At 44.4% G+C, this 18,238-nt stretch overlaps 1 protein-coding gene across 1 annotated transcript in view; it reads right to left on the bottom strand.

Moving 5' to 3' along the window:
• Positions 1–18,238, bottom strand: part of SHC3 (SHC adaptor protein 3) — a 160,383-nt gene that overhangs the window by 65,983 nt on the left and 76,162 nt on the right. Inside the window, 4 exon segments of the mRNA XM_082471281.1 lie at positions 2,744–2,766; positions 2,769–2,793; positions 6,357–6,476; positions 8,718–8,781. Coding sequence (XP_082327407.1) covers positions 2,744–2,766; positions 2,769–2,793; positions 6,357–6,476; positions 8,718–8,781 — 232 coding nt within the window.

The raw sequence follows: 18,238 nt of genomic DNA, 5'->3' as shown, positions 1-18,238 counted from the left end.
AAACTTTACTCATCACAGTAAATTAATTTTACTTTGAATGTTATTGACTTTACTGTGTTTATTTGTACTTAATTTCCAAGTTTGAATGGGAGTTACAGTTTAATCAAAGGAATAAACATAAGGAGTCTATACATAATTGATTTTTGTACATATTTGTGTAACAAAATTAATTTGAGTCCACATTAGTAGCATATACAAGGAAATTCTTCTTTTTAAATTCTTACTCCAGTCTGAGAAATGCTCCTCTGGCTCCAAGCTAGGGAAGGAAGACTAGGCAAGAGATGTGATGTGTCCCTGTCACTCAGATGATCAATGGCCAAGCCAAGGACACAGCTTTTCCAATGCCAATATTGATGCATTCCCGGCAGAGTGGGGAAGTGTATTGCTGTTAAAAACAATGTTCTTGACATCATCCAGTCACACAGTGAGCACTCTAAGTTCCAAAGATGGGGCTGCCAAGTGCTTCTTCTGTATTTACCCATGTCTGTTCTCACTCCCCAAGTTTTTCTGAGCCTGACCATTATTCTGGCATTCTTTTGGTGATCTCTTAGAACTGCTAATAATAGTAGATTATAATTGTAGTATTCCTTTTTTAATTGCAGGGATTAACTGTGTTTTCCAGTCTGTCTTATTTGACATTTCAAAATACCATTTTCTTACCCAGTAAACTGAGGCACAAAGCAAAAAGTAGATATATATGTAGCAGCAGAACAAGGAATAGGACCTAGAATTGTTGGTTTTATTTAAAACGTATACTAATTGTAATGGTTATAAATAAATTTGGAGTGAGAACTCGTGCACAATGTGATGTGCACTTGAATTGGTTAAAATAAAAAGTAACCAGGCTTCCTGTCCCCTGGAATCGTGACATTTTCTGTATCAGAAAAAAAATATTAAAAGTTATGAATTACTTTAAGGGTCACTGAATGTTTCCCTTTTTTAAGAAGAGCTGATAGGGAAAATTGAAAATAGTTCACAGGTCTTTGTGCATAGTGGAGAATAAAATAATTTTAACACAGGACAATGTATTTGGCTTTCCATTTTCTAGATCTCTGCATCTCCACTCAATGTCAACATGAAGATGAGGTTTGAGACAAGTTCTTGAAAGGAGATATTGATGCAGGTGTGCAACGTTTCTGCCTCATACTTTTCAAACTGGGTTACCTTCCAAATTGAAGAAACTATGGTTCTAAGCATCACATTAGGCAAGCAAGTAGACAGCCACTGCAAATTAACTAGATCCAGTTACAGATATAAGTATAGATATGTGTATACATGTAGTGTAGGTAGAGAATGAGTGTATATACATGTCTAGATGTAATCTTCAGAAATGCTCCTTAGATGGGCTAGATGATGGAACACTTCCACTTTCTAAACGTACATCTCGGTGAGGTATTTCATTTTGCAGTGGATCATAAGAAATTAAAGGATTGGAAAGAAAGTAAAGGAAGGGAAGGGAAGGAAAAAAAGAAGAGGAAAGCATCCTGGAAGACTTCTGAAAATTAGACCCTAAGTATGAAATAGGGCCAAAGCCAGTGGAACCCACTGAATGAGATGTTTCAATAATGCTCTGGTCATCCTGTGACACTTTAGCAGAGGTCTAAGGGCAAAGAACCATCTGCAGGGTGGCCAAATTCCTCTCCTGCCAGTGTCCTTGGCTCAAGGGTCTGAGACAGGGAGATGCCCGGGGCCTCTCCCTGCAGCCTGCATCTCCCCAGCAGGAGCTCAGTGCTGGGGAGATAGGAGTGATGCCTTCCTGGAGGCTGTAGCAGGTGGGAGAGGGAAGGGCAGGCCCAGGCTTTCCTGTAGCTGAGACACTCAGTGTCATGATTATACTGTCCTTTCGATCTCCAAACATCGAGATTGGAGCCAGCAGTGGAGATCACTCCCTCGATTTGGGTTTCAATGTGCCAACAGCAGTTCTGCAATCAGGTTACCCAGGTAGGAGTATGGGAGGAAAGATATATGAGTTAAATACAGGGCATGGGAAAAATCCCCCGATAATTTGACAAAATAACACAAACAACAATAATGATAACAGAAACACTGCCCTGCCTGAGGAGGAAGTGGTTTCTGAGTCCTGCCTTTCCTGACACTGAAACTGAATGCTGGCATTGTATCGTAGAATTCCTGACCGAATGCGGGGAGCAAATTCCCTTGTTGTTCCACTTCTTAATAAAAGAAGCAATGAAAACTAGAACATTCTCGTATTCTCTAGTCTCTCTCTTTTCTCTCTCTATCTCTGAAACTCCTTCCCTGTTGGCAAAACCAAAGCATTAAAAGACTACAGTGTTAAATTTGGAGAGAAAAATACCAATTTCAAATATTTATGAATAAACCAGACTAAGTAAATTCACAGCCTTTGAATAGACTTAAAATCCAAAAACGGAAGACTCCAAGGGAGAGCCAGTAGAAAAACAGGAACAAAGCAGGATTAGCAGAGTCACGAGTGCACTCCAGCAACTTGAGAAACCAGGGAGCTATGTCATTCCTCCTTAAGAAAGCTAGTGCTTCAAGGATTTTTGACAGCTTTTTACTAATGAAATGAAATTTAATGGTAGGTCCTTGTCATGGGTTACCCTAAAAAAAATGAGAGTCAGGAAGAGCTTACGAAAGGGAAGTGGAAATAGTTGGTATCACAGTTAACTTTCTTTATAGGGTCCTAAGAGGCATGCTTTTGAAGCAGGGCCCCTTCGCAGCAATTCTGACAAGAGCAAGAGGAAACAACTCCAAGGGCACTTACCGGGTCTCCCCCAGAGGCGAAATGGACTGCATGTGATGATTCGCTATAATCTGCCAGGTCCAAAACAAGAAACGAGATGTGCCGTTATTACCTTTCCCATGTCTTGAAAAACTTACTGTTTGTTGGCAGGAAATACAAATCCACAAGGATTCCTGAAAATTGGTAAAATTCATACCCAATGAAAATAACAATTATAAAAGTAATAACAGTAGATAACCCTGAATGAACTTTCACAACGTCAGCCTCTCATCTAGCTGCTTTGCCAGAATTATCTCATTTAAGTCTCACAGCAGCCCTATGAGGTAGGAGCTATTGCAATCCCATTTTACAGATGAAGAGCCTGAGGCCCAGAGGGGCTAAGCCGCTGGCTCAAAGCCCTACAGCTAGTTAAAGGCAGAGCTGTGACCGAACACAGGGGATCTTAACAACCATGCCTCTTTGAGAAGGAAAACGTCTCAACCACACACCAAAACATGTCAACTGTGCAGTTTCTGTTTCCAAAGACACATGGGGTCTTTGGTACAGACCCCATAGCTGGAGTGGAGGGAAGTGTGGCTGTCCCCTACTTCATCCCATTTGTATCATGAGCACATGAATTAGAAAGCCTGCATCCAAGATCAAAATTGGTGTCCTCTCAGGCACTCTTGTAATTTATCAATTTAAAAACCAGCGAGGATGTTCCAAGTTAATTTTAAATTGGGAAATTTCCATTAGCATTATAAACTGCAGCATACGGTGGGATTTAGTAGACACTGAGTAAATTAGGAGCTGCCCTAAATTTAAAAGGCTACATAAGTCTTCCACACTATTTTTATCTTTTTAAAGACAACGTAGTGACATTGAAGTAAATTTCCGGGGGTGGGAACAGCAAGCAATCTCGTCTCCATCCCAGCATAACCAGGTTTCTTTCTGCACAGCCCCCTCAGGTCCTCGCCGGCAGGCAGGCAGAATTTACAGAGCTGTAATCCTACCATCCAAGGGATTTTTCCAACCATGCTCCAGTAAAACTCAACGCAAAACTATAACTGAATTACAAGATAAAATGAGATATTTTTAAATGCTTACTTCACTTGTTGGCACTTGCAAAACTACTCAGGATCTAGAAAAACCTGAGTATATAGATGAATAAAAACAATGAGTCCAGCTCTGTAGCCTGTACCCAAAACCAGCTGGATCAGACTAATAGTTGCCCTTTGCAGCTTTCTGAATTCTGCCTCTGGTCCAGGGGCAGAGGGCTCCCAGGAGAGCAATGAGGATATAGCAGTTCCCAGATGATGACAAACTATGACTTCTAAAGTTGTTCATTTTTTGCTTATTGAATTTTTTGTTTATTTAATTTTTGATTCTAAAGCAGCTCTACAACTGGGGTTTGGACATCAACGTGAACACAGAGATTTAAGAAAAAAATAGAAATCATATTTGGTCAACGTGACATTACTGAGTGATTGTATGTTGTCCCTTTGGGCAAGATAGAAATTGAAAAGGAGAGTAAGAAAATTAGAGCTAACTAACTAAAGGATGTGTTTTGCTCTGCGGGTGTTTCATCTTGCTTCTTCTCCTTGAGAGCTCTGAAAAGGAGAGCTAGCTTTGCCTTTCTGCTGGCTCTCTGGTTTGGGAAGGGTCTGCCCACTCGGACTCCTTCTGTTTGCTACAGCCCGGCCCTTAACTCGGGAGAGGCAGAGGGATGTGAGCTCTGGGTCCTGCCAAACCTTCCTCAGACTGTGCTCAGGTCATCCGAGCTGCCGTTCCCCAGGCATCCCCCCAACCCCGCACTCCCTCCCATCCACATAAACCAAGGGCAGGACAATGAGACCTGGACACACCCAACCAGCCCCCAACCCGAGGATGGGAAGGCCAACCATGGTGACCTCATCGTTTCTGCTCTGAGAGTGTGCCTCTCTCTCCCTGTTTTTATTTTTTGAGATGCGACGGAGGTAGAAGGGGGAATTAGGAGATAAGATCTCACAGAATTGAGGACTGTGGTCTGAGGATTCCTAGAAACAAAAGCCGCAGCAGCGCGTGAATAAGAATGGAAGAGAACAGACTTGTGGTTGCCCAGGCAGAGGGGGCGGAGGGAAGGACTGGGAGTTTGGGGTCAGCAAATGCAAACCATTACGTATAGAACAGATAAACAACAAGTCCGACTGCATAGCACGGGGAACTGGATTCAATATCCTGTGATTAAACCATCACGGAAAAGGATTTTCAAAAGAATGTATATAAATGTATAACGGAATCACTTGGCTGTACAGCAGAATTAACACAACATTGTAAATCAACTATACTTCAGTTAAAAACAAAAAGAACGGAAGTGAGCATGTGAGGGTAGCGCCGAGCGAGGTGCACCCCGAGCCGCCACGGTGCTCAGCGGGAGGCAGCTCCAGAGAAACGCTGAGCCTCTTGCACGTTCTTAATCTGCCACCTAACGACTCGTTCGTTACCCACCCCTCGGAAGGGCCGATGAGAAAAGACATGGGATTATCCATCAGTTGAGTGAGGACAAAGGAATGGAGTGAGAAGTGGCACCCACTATGTCAAAACACAGCCCAGGTGTTGCCTCTCGTTTCTATGCTAGATCTAGAATGTATTTCAACATATTGGGTTGGGGCAGGGGTGGGGTGGTGTCCCATTCATCCTAAATGAAGCTGGGGATGCTGCTTGCTTACCTGGGGAATACGGAAATCAATAAATATGAATATGTATAGCAACGTGAAGGTACCCCTAGGCATCCCTGGTAACACACTGCCAGAGTCAGGAAGTGTGTCATTCAGAGGTCTGTGGATCGCCCATCCCTCTCCATGTAGGCACATCCGAATCCCAGCTCACACTGCCAGCCACAGAGGCCCAGACTGGGCAGAGCAAGTGAGGGATGGCTTCGCTCCACCTCCCACCTTTATGATTTATGAGCATTTTCACCTCCTTTGCCTCCTTTGGCCTTCAGAACTCCCCTGTTGGTTCCAGGACAGCTACTCATACACCCATTTTCCCAGCGAAAGGAAATAACAATCAGAGAAACTTAAGATATAGACACTGAAGAAAAACCCAACTATCTTAACAGAGTTTGCCTCAGTAAGCATCGTCGACCCCACCTCAGTCAGTAAGGACCCCGTCCACACTGGACATGCCACAGATGCGCCGTACTGCATCAACCCGTGACACTGCCAACTAAGAGAGGCTCCACGATAACAACCCGCGAAGAAATAAAAAATACTGTCAATTAAACCATGACACGCCATCATCTCAAAGATGATAAATGTGAAAATAAAATGTGGACTGTAGAACCAACAAAATACAATATTAAAGAAAGCAAACTAGGTCAAGGACATTGAGAGGAGACTTCTGCGCATACACACACCTCTTTTTACACTGTAAGTAAACCGATGAGTTCATGCATTATCCTCAAAAAAAAAGGTAATTTATAGCAGAATTCAAGAGACCCAATTCCATCTATCATTCTGTTGGCGACCTTTGGAAGTGGCCAGAGTTTGTGGACTGGTGAAGGTTTTACACAAATGTGCTCCGCAGGGACCCGGTAAAGCAGAAAATGAGAAGCCCTGCACAACAGCCATGGTTTGGGGGCTATGGGCAGGGCAGGGCCTGAGCACCTACACACCTGTTTCGAGTCTGGGGTCCGCAGGTTCAGGCTGGCGGTGGATATGGTCAGGGAGATGCTCATCCCCGCAAACTGGAGGTTGCTCTTGCCCAGGATGCTGGACAACATTTTGCTCGGAGGCTGTGAAATCAAGCAGCATTATTTTAGCTTTCCGTTCACAGGAGGCCACATTGTCAAGGCATCTACGCTGTTATCTTCCACACCTTCAACCTCCACCGTCCCCTCTCATCGGGCACGTGAAGGCAACATTCCAGGAATGAGCTGGGAGTGTGGGGTCTGACACTAACACACAAACTCTAGAGTACGCAATAGGCAAACTGTAAAGCATCTAATATACACACACTGAGATGAGGACTCTGCTGGAAGGTCAGAGGTGTCAGTACACCAGGGAGCTCCTGTTGGGATGTGTCTCATGGGGTCACTCATAAGCCCCAGGAAGGAGCCACAGGCCAGGGCCCAAAGCTTCGCAGCCTCAGAAACCAGTTTCATCCTACCGGGAGTCAAACTACTCAGGACCAGACTGAAATGGAGCAGCTCATGGGGCTGATGAGCAAATAAATGGTCCAATTAAAACCCAGGGGTCTGGAGCCAGCACAAGGATGGACAGACCCAGTTCTGCTCTAACTGGTGCATCAACCAGCCCTTCAGAACTGTCTTTGGCACAGGGACCCACTAGCTGTCCCTTCCTTCCTTTTCAGAGTAGAACATGTCCTCTTTTGAGATGCCAATTAAGACTAGTTCTTAACCAAGCAGGCATCGCTTTTGAATCCCCTACCAGAGCTATTTAGAAATAGAGATGCCTGGGCCCCACCCCAGAGATTCTGATTAAGCATACCAGGGGTGAAGCCCAGAAATTGACATTGTTTCCACCACTTTCACCAAGAGGCCTGAGAGGGAACCCCGAGACTTGCTGGTCGGGTACCAAGCGGCTGTGAAAGACGAGGTTCCTTATCTCAGTTCTCAGATGCCCTCCTAGTTCTTGTATTCAAGATTCTGGAGCCTTGCCTGGCTTCTATGTCCACTGGAACACAGGCTGGCACATCTAGATGAGTCTTCATCCAAAGTTCTCTGCCTGAAACCCAGTTGCTCTGAGGGCTCACAAATGTCTCCAGGCTACGAAGACAGAGCTGACCCTCAGCCCTGGGAGCAGCAGAGGCAATCACACAACCTGCCCCAGAGCCTCAGCCTCAGGACAGACTCGGAGATACTCACTGGGATGCGCTCCCCACCATTCAGTCCAGGCATAGAAAAGTCTGGATGGTGGATATTTAATTTTGTATTCACTACACACTTAAGAAAAGAGTTTTTCTGAGCTTTGTCCTAATCCAGTTTTTTTCTTCTGGTCCAACCACCTCCAGGATGAAAAGGTTGAGTCCAGGAGTTGAATGTGCAGCCCGTGGAGCCAGGTGGCCTGAGCTTGAGCTCAGCTCCACCACCTTCTCGCATTGTGGGTTCTCATACCTGTGCCTCAGTTTTTATCATCTGTAAAATGGGGATATTCAACGGTGTTCTAGAGCTGTCTTGTTCCAGCTAATGAGAGACAATTATTAAATTTTTAGGAATTTTATGAGCTGGCCATTAAAAAGAGCTGCTATTAAAAATTAATTTATGTAAACTTACAATTAAATCAATTACACTTTTTAAAAAACAAACAATAAATACTCAAAACTCGTCACTTCCTAATTATTTCTACATTAGCTATTACCTATGCTGTTCAGGTTATTTAGTGTGGACAATGTCCTTGTCCCCTACATGTAGTGGGGACACTGTGTAACGGTGACCTACCGCACATCTCTTCCCAACTCCACTTTAGAGATGTCAGGTTAGAGCTTGAAATCGGCCATTGTGGAAGCATTTATGCCACAGAAACTGGCAAACACAGCAAATTTAGTGCTTCTCAGTCTCCACCTCCAGGCCCAAGAGCCTGTTGTTAAACTATTACCAGCACACCACTGAGGGCATCAACCACAGAGTTGTTCTAATGAAATGAACTAATGTACATAAAGGCTGAGAAGAATGCCTGGCCCTGGTTTACGTGTCTTTCGGTGTAGACCTGGGGTGTTTATTTTGACAACCCTATCAGTTAGCCTTGATAGCTAACTTTCCTCGTCAACCACGTGGCAAAGAGGGAATATAAGCTCTTTTTGTTTTTAGAAGTGACAAGAGTCACTGTGAGTTATCCCCTTTAAATCAACAGATGTCTCTTGGTTCCCCACTGCCCGGCAAAAAAAAAAAGTGACAAGAGCCGGGCCATGGAAAAGAGAAACGGAACAATTGTGTGTGATTAAAGATGCTGAGTGGTGACAGAAGAGAGAAAAAGTAAAGGAGACACAGGTAGACACGGAGCTGAGAGAACAGTACCTTTCTTTTCCTGAAGGCTCCCTTGGCGCCAGGAACCGCTTCGCAAACCCGGCTGATGGCTTCCCTTAAGAGAACAGGAAGAGAGAGATCCACTTTATCCCATCCTTCAGGATTACATAACCCAGACGTTCTACACATGCAAAAAACAAAACTAAGCAAACCACATCTTAGAGCCTCTGGCTGGCAGTATCCTAATTCTTTCTGTTGCTGTGGTTGTATCCTAAGGGTGGGATATGAATTGATGCCACACTTTCTTTATTCTTTTTTTAATGTTTGGTTAAGATTATATTTTAGAAAATCAGTACCCTGAAGTGTTGAAGTGTACTCTTCTGGATGTTCTCTCCATGGCCATAGTCATGGCACAAGGCCCAAACCTAATCAAGCATTGCTATTGATTAAGATCTTTCTGAAGTAAGTCAGGATGTAATTAAAAGAAATTTGGTCCTCTGAGTTTTATTCCCAGCTTGTGCAGTTACTAAATATCATAAAATCAAGAGGATTTTGAAGGAGGACAGGAACTCCAGGGGTACACAAATGAGCCAGAAATGAGGCTCTGCGTAGGCATTTCTAAAGCATATACAATGTGCTGGGCACTGTCTTGAGGAAGGAGGCAAGGAGCATCCTAGGTACCAAGGGGGCCTGACAGAAGGACCAGCTGCAGAGGGTCTGACCCACAGGTCTGCCCAGAGCAAGAGGGCATGGGAGCAGTGGGAGGGTGAAAAAGTAAGACTAGACAGAGGCTGCTACAGTCCAGAAGCTGGAGGCTGGGGGGGACTTGGCTTGGGCAGGTGCTTGAAAGCAAGCATAGCTCAACTTCGTGACTCAGCCTCAGTGAGAAATAATGGGTGATATGCCAAAGGCAGCTCCAAAGTCAGGAGCCGAGAAAGGAGCTGGGTGAACTTCTCAACTCCCACATGTGGAAGGACAAAACAGTAAAAGAACACAGAAAAAAAAAAAAAAGGAATATGGAGAAACACTGAATGATAAAGAAGACAATAGGTCCTTAGAAACATTCCACAAACTTTCTCAGCTGAATACTTCTTGAAATTATTTTCTATCATCTAGAAAAATAATTACTGTCACAATACAATGCTTTTAAGAGAAATATGACCTTGTCAAATTAGGTGAGAGACTATTAAGATAAGCTTCACATTTGCCATTCAATTCATTGTACAGAGAGAAGAAAGAAATACTATTCTAAAAGTTCAGATGCCATAAAAACTGTAGATTATGAATCACCATGACTCAGAAAAAGTTTGTTTGAAAGAAACAAATTTTTTTGATGTTTATCCTTAGTCATTTATTTTATAATAATATTCTAAAAGTGGTTCTATCAAATAATCATCCAAAGTATTTTCTAAAGGTAAATTCCTTATTGAAGAGAGTCAAGTTGTTTCTCTAGAGAAACATGTATAAAAAGTATCTATATTTTATCTGTTTAATTTTTAAAGCTTGATGTGTGTCTGCACTGTGCTTATTATATTAAATGATACATTTAGCTAAGCAAAGCAGCTCAGTCCCTGATAGTCCCAATAGGCTGGAAAGACATTATTTGGTGGGAAGTTTCCAGTAAGTCATTCCTTAAATACCCCTAGTAAGCATCGTATTTCTTTTCCCATCCACTGACGTAGAGGATAAGAGAAAAAAAATCAGTCTTGGATGACAGTTTTCAGAAAGGAAATGTCAAATGTCTAATTTATTATATAGGTTACACATCATCAAACGTCTAATCTAGTCAGGCTATGAAGCCTGGGCAGCAAGCCTTGCTACTTATGTGCCACTTTGGGAGACGGAGGTGGAAATAACCAGTGAGCATTAAGAGTGGGATTGTGGAGAAAATGTTGCAAATAATAAACATGGTCTATCAAACAAATCCTCCCACAGAGAGGCAAGCAAGCATCTCAGAGAACATTCAGAGACTCAATATTTTGGCCTTAAATTTTGCAAATGTAAGACATTCCAGAAATTTCTCAGAGCTCATGGACTCAAGAAAGTCCTAGGGATCCCCCCTGTGAGCCAACCTTTAGAATCCCCAAAGAGATTTGCAAACCAAGCTGCTTTTCAGAAGAATGCTCTCCTTTCATCACTAGCAAAAATTTGTTTCTGATGCTCAGATAAATTGTGTGTGTGTGAATTCTCACTTCAACCAGGTTGATGGAATCTATTTCTGTTTGTTTGAAATAGAAATGTGACATAACTATTAGTAATTGCAATAGTTAGATGACTGAAATTAGTAACTTGAACTCCAAAGTCTAATTTAAATATAACCATTCTTATCGTCTCTCCTTATTGCCTAGCAGAGTGCCTTTTGGTGAGTAGTGCTATTTTAATTGGTTCTTTTAGCAATAATTATTTAGCTTTGTGTAAATCCATTTAATCCCAGTTTGAGCCTCAGGTAGTGACTTTGCCCTGTTTTTACTAATGGAAAGTGCTTCCTAACATTCTGTCCAGTAAGACCCCATTTTGGTAAGCCAACCCATGACCTTGGAGTTCAGTTAATATGAAAATGGAATATTTGGCACCTCCAGAGTCATCTGAAAGTAACTGAAGCCAGCCCCAAATGCTAATCCTTACTTTCTCATGACTTCACCATCTTCCCCTTTTGTCTAAAATTCTCATCATTAGAGCCAGTACCTTTGACATTTTAATAGCTTTTTCATTAGAATGTAGTACTGGATCCTTTGAAATCATGCAGCACCATCTTACTCCCTACTCACCCATCTCATTGCTACCCACCCAGCCTCCCCAAACACACATACACACACACACACTTGTATTTTACAGACTAAAAAATAAAAAAAAAGAGGACATCTGGGTTATTTCTACACTCATTCACTCCTATTCTATTGGGGGGGTGCAACAAACGAACACATATAATGGTAAATTGCAGTCAATTTCATGAAGAAACAAGAAGGAGAGATATGTAGAACGTGTAGATAAATAGTACATGCCACCCCCAAATATGTCTCTCTGTTATAAGGATCATTTTGAGCTGAAAGCAATTGAGAAGAAGCAGATACAAGAAAAGTCCCCTGCACTTCCCCTATTGGCCTAAAAGCAGGACATACATTTGTAAAGGCATCCCCTTCCCCTCTCTACCAAGAAGGGCAGACATTAATCACTGGAGACAACTCTAGACCCTGCTCAACTAAGAGATGCACCAGAGGAATCTGCATAACAAACCTTGCTACTAGCTCTTACCTTCCATAAGTTTCCTCATACATTTACCTTCCCACAGCTTGTCACCCCCAGAAACTCAAAGTCTTTTTTTCTGTGTCTTGTCAATTCTGTACAGATTTTTCATCTTCAATTAAGATATAAGCCCAAGTTCTAACCACTTCTTTGAGTTACTCATCACTGAATTTCACTGCGAGCATGTGCACTTCATGCTTTAATCAAGTTTGTTTTTCTCTTGTTAATCTGTCTTCTGTTAGTATAGTTTGCAGGGTCCCAGCCAAAGAACATAGGAGGGCAGAGCACAGAAGTTTTTTTCCTTCCCTACAGGATTAATGCTGTAATGCGTGTCAGTAGGGGGGAAAGAGTTACCCAGTGAGTGGCATTTGAGTGCCTGGGCAACTATCCAGGAAAAAGTAAGTTGAGTTCCTATCTTATGCCTTACATGCAAATAAATCCTAGATGGATTGCAAATTTAATTTGTGATGAAACCATAAAAGTACTAAAAGAAAATTGGGAAGACATTTTTAATCTCTGAATCTTAGAATGATACAGAAACCATAAAAGAAAATATTGTCACAATACCATAAAAATAAAACTTTATGCACAAGAAAAACAAATGGTAACATTTCACAGCCAAAGAGATAATTGTCCTAATATAAGTCAATAAGGAAAACATCAAAAACCCAATAGAAAATGAGTGAAAGATATGAACAAAGAGTTCACACAGGAGATAAATGGCACTTGAAAATATGAAAAGATTCTCAGCTTTACTCATAATAAGAATACAAATTAAAGCCTATACTAAAAGTCAATTTTCACAGCTGAAGATTTAAGCTTGATAAGAACTGGTAGGTAAAGTATCCCACATCACTGAGAATGTAGCTTGGTGCAGCCTCCGTGGGGGCAGATTGGTCATATCCCTAACAAAACCCTTTCATCCAGCAGTTCTACTTCTGGGAATGCATCCTCTAAATACTCTCAGAAAAGGCCAGAAGACTCACATACACACTATTGATTGCAGCAATGTTTTAATAGAATGATAGGAAACAATCAATATCTATCAGGGGCCAGTTCAATAAATTATGGTACCTCCATAAAATGCACCGTCAACAGCGTTGTTGATGGTGCCCTCTCCACTCTCACCTCCCTTTTCTCCTCAGCTCCCCCCCAGGCCACTCTTGTTCCTACTAACTGTTCTGCAAAGTCGCCAACACCCTCCCTGGCACCAAATCGACAGGCAATCTGCTGTCCTCACTTCCTTGACACACTTCTTTTCCTTGACTTCTTGATCCCACAGTCCTCTGACGTCCTCCACCATCCTGGGTGCTCCTGGTCAGTTTCTCGCCTTCTCCGTGACTCTACCTCTAAATCACGGAGAGCCCCAAGGAGCCGTTCCACCCACCTCCTCTCTGTCCTCTGTGTGACCTGCATGAGTGGATGGTACAATCTGAGAACGAGTTTACTGCCCCAACGTCTTCTGCCTAAATCCACTCGGGGCCAGCTCCTCCCTGGCCCCGGACGAAGCCCCGGGCATGCCCCGTAGCTAGTCCACTCACTTCCAGAGAAGAAGATATCCTCAATAACTTACAGCTTACTCCATTTTCCTATTTTTAGAGGTATAAATTCTCAGTCCCAGCCTAATAATAAAAACCCAGAACATCATTTAAAGTTAGAGCTCTCCTCCTTCCCTTAGCACTGTCTGGGGCCCAAAACCTCCCAGTGGCCAAAGAAGGAGGTGCCTCCCAACCTTTTGGCTGCAGTTTCTGACCCCTTGGCTGGGATGGTGGTCTGGGGGTGCCTATGAAGAAGTCAGGGAGCACTGAGTGACACTGACAGTCCCGGCTGGGCCCTCTGGCCAGGGCTGAGGTTTGCAGCTGACTCTCCTCCCACAGCCACTTTCCTTGTTTCTTTAAGGCTCCTCCCCCAACCCCGGGAATGTTAGGGTGCCCGTGCTGTGAAATGGACAGTGTCTGTTTTTCATCCGCCCACACACCTTCCCCCTCCTGGCACCAACACCCATGGGGCAGGTCCAGCCTCTTGCCGCTGACACGGCCCCAATCTTTAGCAGTAAGCTTTCCAGGGTGGGTCCAGTGGGTTCATGGCCCCATTAAGGTGCCTCCTGCACCTTCCATCAGTGGGAGGTAGTTTCTCCCCAAACACACTCAGTCCTGCTTCAGGTCTCAGTGGTGTGGTCCAATGGGCTCCCCAGGCTCTGGGTGACACATGCCAAAGTCAGTGTCATCTGCTGAAAGCCCCTCACTCTATCTGAAGCAAGGGGGAACCACCTGGCCCCCCCCACATTATCAGGGTAGGGATCACAGGACACAGGACTCTAGCCAAAGAAATCCTCTCTGTAATTCCCAACCTCATTCATTATACTTTCCAGGTGAGTGTTGGACAAATAACAGCAAAATAGATTCCCACACCCATCTTGTCTTCCCAAACCCTGCCTGGGTGGTCCCACACCATAGCCCTTCAGGACTGCTGGAGCCATGCCTTGACTTGGATCTCAGCTAAACAAAGACAGAGTCTAATTTTACTCTGCGGTTACCTCCATCCGCTCCTGTTCTAAGGTATCTTATTGTCTCTAGCTCCAAAGGCCTCATTTGTCTTTATCTCCAGCCTCATTTGTCTTCATCTCCCAGGATGTTGGTACCAAGATTTTATAGACAATTACCACATCCAATTGATATCTCCAGCTCATTGTCTAAAGTCTCCTCAGACTTAATCTTTCAAACAAAGCCTTGACTGTCCCCACCAAAAGCATTCCTACCTTGGTCTTCCCATGGCGGAAAACGGGACCATGGTCCTCTAGAGAGCTGCCCTCACCCCCACCCAGGAACTGTCCTTGATCCTCCTGTGCCACGCCCACACCAAACCCATCACAGCCCTGACCACCGTGGAGAAGGCAAGACATTCTGTGTTCTCAAGAAACCTACAGGGCAGCAGAGGAGACTAACAACTCAGGGAATAGCCTAGAGAAAAAAGTAGCCACAGCACGGGCACTATTAACTACTAGAGGGCAATTCTGTCTTTCAGAGAAACGAGAGGGCATGTACACCCAGTCCACAGAGAAGCCTCATCACTAAAGGAGCTGGAAACCAGGGGCGGTAGAAGATCTCTGGAGAAAGTACAGATTGGAACTGGGACCAGAGGAGTGTGACCCGATGGAAGTGTGAGGGGCAGTGGCTGTGCCGGGAAATGGCAGACTGAGTCAGATTTGCAGAAGGATGGCAAAAAGAGGCAGAGGAATTTAGAATTCAGACTCAGGTCCAAGAAGCATCCAGGGATGCGCTGAGGGGTGATAAACAGCAGAGGCCTTTTAAATAGAGCTGATATGATAGAAACAGGATTGAATGCACATTAACCTAGCAGCAGTGTGCAAGACACAGAAAGGGCTGAGAAACAGCAGGCAGGGGGACCAGCCCAGACTTCTGTGGTGAAAATGACAATGAAGAGGGGCCCATTTGGAGAAGAAAACTCACAGACCTGTCTGATCATGGAGAGTAGAGCTGAGGGTAGGGCCATAGACAACTCACTCTCACCGTGGGGACAGCCTCTCTCCCTCCCCAAGGACGCATGAAAGCAGCCGATTATCTCCATCGTGAAGCCATGAGACAGGCAATGTATGAGAGCCAGCACACAGCAAGGATGGGGCCAGGAGGCTGCCAGCCAGGGTGAAAGGGCATGCAGGGGCCCTGAGTGCTAAGAGGGGCACTTAGAGCAAATGGCTTCTTCCCAGCTTCGTCCACACAAATGAATCGAAACTTCCCAGCACCTACAACCTAAAGCATCATACAGAGTTAAACACAATTTTAGGCATCAAAAATACCTCAACCTTAATTTGTCAAAAGTAATTTCACCAGAACAGGTTGAAACCACTTAAATCTTCCAACAATAGGTATGTTGCAAGCATAAGTAGAGCCATGAATTTTGAAATCTGTGTACCACTTGAAAAATCAGTGCGATACCAAAGCAAGTTCCCTAATTGTCATAATTTTACAGAGTCACCCCTGCCATTTTTATCCCAACATTACCAATGTTTGTGATTTGCCCCAGGCACACATACATAGTAGGTGTCAATAACTACTGACTGATGATTATTAAACAGATGCAAAAAAAACAGTACCCTATAATTTCTCTTTTTGAAAAAAAGCCCAATAGGAAACTAGAAAAGAGATTCCTTAACCTTGCTGTACAATATTTCACAAAATGAAAGATAAACCCTTAGGATTGCTTAAAATGTAGAACCAAAGAATAAAGCCCTCCCGAGACAATACTGAAGCTAATATTCCTAATGGTTTAAATAACTAAAGTTCGCTCAAGGTCACAGGTGGTGTCACAGACATCTTTGTTTGAGAGATCAGGGACTTGCTTCATTCTTATGAACACTTTCAATGAATTTTCTTTTCCCTTTTAAAATTCTAACCATTGGGTTAGAAAAAGTTCCCTACTCCCAATTCAGCTGCTTCAAGATGCTGATAAGCCAATCAAAAAGAAAGTTACACCTCATAACTGCTATTTATGGCAGGTGCAATTTTATAAAAAGCCAAGTTCTCAGATAATCGGGATGGGTCCACCCAACCGCACTGTGCTCCAGGCAAGATGGTGCCACTTGCCTTCAGAGCGCCAGCCACGAAGGGGCTGAAAGGGGCTGCCCAAAGCAGCGTGGAATCCACAGACCTTGGAAACCTTGCATATATCTGTCTTTACTGCCAGCTTTTTGGAGAGATGCATCTTCTGAGATCAACTACCACAAGCTTTAAAGAGCCCAACTCTGCTGAAATCTGCTTCCTAATAGCAAAGCGGAAATACAGGAGAAGCAAGCAAACCTGACCCCAAAGTCTCTGACCCTTTGGATACACATACCAAAAACACAAGGGGACCTGACATTTGCCAGGCTCTGTTCTATGTGCTTTCAAGGGATGGCCTCATTTAATCCTCACACATCCTTGCAAAGTAGGAGCATTGATGCTGGTTTTATAGTCGAGGAGATGGAGCCACAGAGTAGTTAAGCAACGTGCCTGAGATCACACAGCCAGCAAGCACCTAAGCCTGCTCAGAGCCCAGGAAGTGAACCCACAGCTTTAAGAACAGGCCACATGGGAGGTCCACGGAGATGGCACGTTTTCTGAACTCCAGTCTCTCTCTGGACCTAGGGAGAGCCCATCCGCTTGTTCCTCAGCAAGGTCACCCACAACCAGGACTCAGAATCTTAAGAGTCCTAACAATCACAGAACCACGTAAGGCCTTGGAAATCCTCAACGCCAATTTTAACCCACCAGAAGTGGTGTGCAAGACGGGAACCGTGGGAACCAGAAACCAGGTGCCATATGTACAAAATCTACCTTGAGTGGATAAGCAAACCACATTCAGAGGGCTCAAGTGAAACTGTGCTGGGAGTGAAAAAGAGCAGGGACACACACACATCAACGAGCCTGAACAAAATTATGTGGCATGAAGGAGATCAGACAAAAAAGAGTATGTGCTGCATGATCCCATGCATATAAAAACTCCAGGAAATGCACACTAATTATAAGTGTCGATGCTGTGTGGGTGTCTGCGAGGCGGCAGGAGGCAGGAAGGGGCCTGTTCCTATCCTCCCTGGGAGAAGCCTAGGTCCAGGATTTCCCATCACATCCCCCGAAGGTCAGGGCAGGCCTCCATCACCAAGTCTCTCTGTGGCTCTAGTCTTGACTGAACCGCCTAAACCTGGACCAAACAAACACCTGGTCTCCGTCCTCTGTGTTCACTCTTCTTTGTAAAATGGCAGCTACATCACTGTGGGTGCCCCTTTGGCCAGGCAGCTCAGACACCTGGGCCATGCCTGCTCCCGTGCTGTGCTCTCTACCGCACTGCGGACTGAGAACCCATTTCCCAATGAGATCTTTCCTTTTAGGATCCTGCGGGTGGATGGATGCAGGTCTTGGGGGAGGCAGCTAAAAATAGGCTCAGCCAACAGGAGGATCTCGAATGCAGCCCTGTTAACAGCCCTGTGTCACACACAGGCACGTCCTCTGTCATTATTTTCTGTATATCATGACATTTTGACATCTTCGAGAACTTTTCTAGCTGGGGAGACACCACCCCTCTGGGGTTAGTCAAGTCTTAGAGACAGCAAAGGGCCCAGTCGGATCACCTATGACATGCAGATTAACCAGTGCAGGGCCAGGCCTCCTCTCTTGGCCCCTGCACCTCCAGAGGCAACATTCTTCTGCCTTACTCAGCTCAGGACCAGGTGCCAGGCAACTGCGACCAGCCCTCTAGCTCAGAGCCCGCAGGAGTTGCCCGAACTAGCCATCCTGAGCTGTCCACCCTGCCCTGCCTTGCCTTTCCCATGGAAA

Source organism: Balaenoptera physalus, assembly GCF_965194825.1.
Source record: "Balaenoptera physalus genome assembly, chromosome: 7".
Classification (NCBI taxonomy): Eukaryota; Metazoa; Chordata; class Mammalia; order Artiodactyla; family Balaenopteridae; genus Balaenoptera; species Balaenoptera physalus.
Note: the sequence above shows the minus strand (reverse complement) of the source record. Positions and strands in the feature narration are given on the sequence as shown.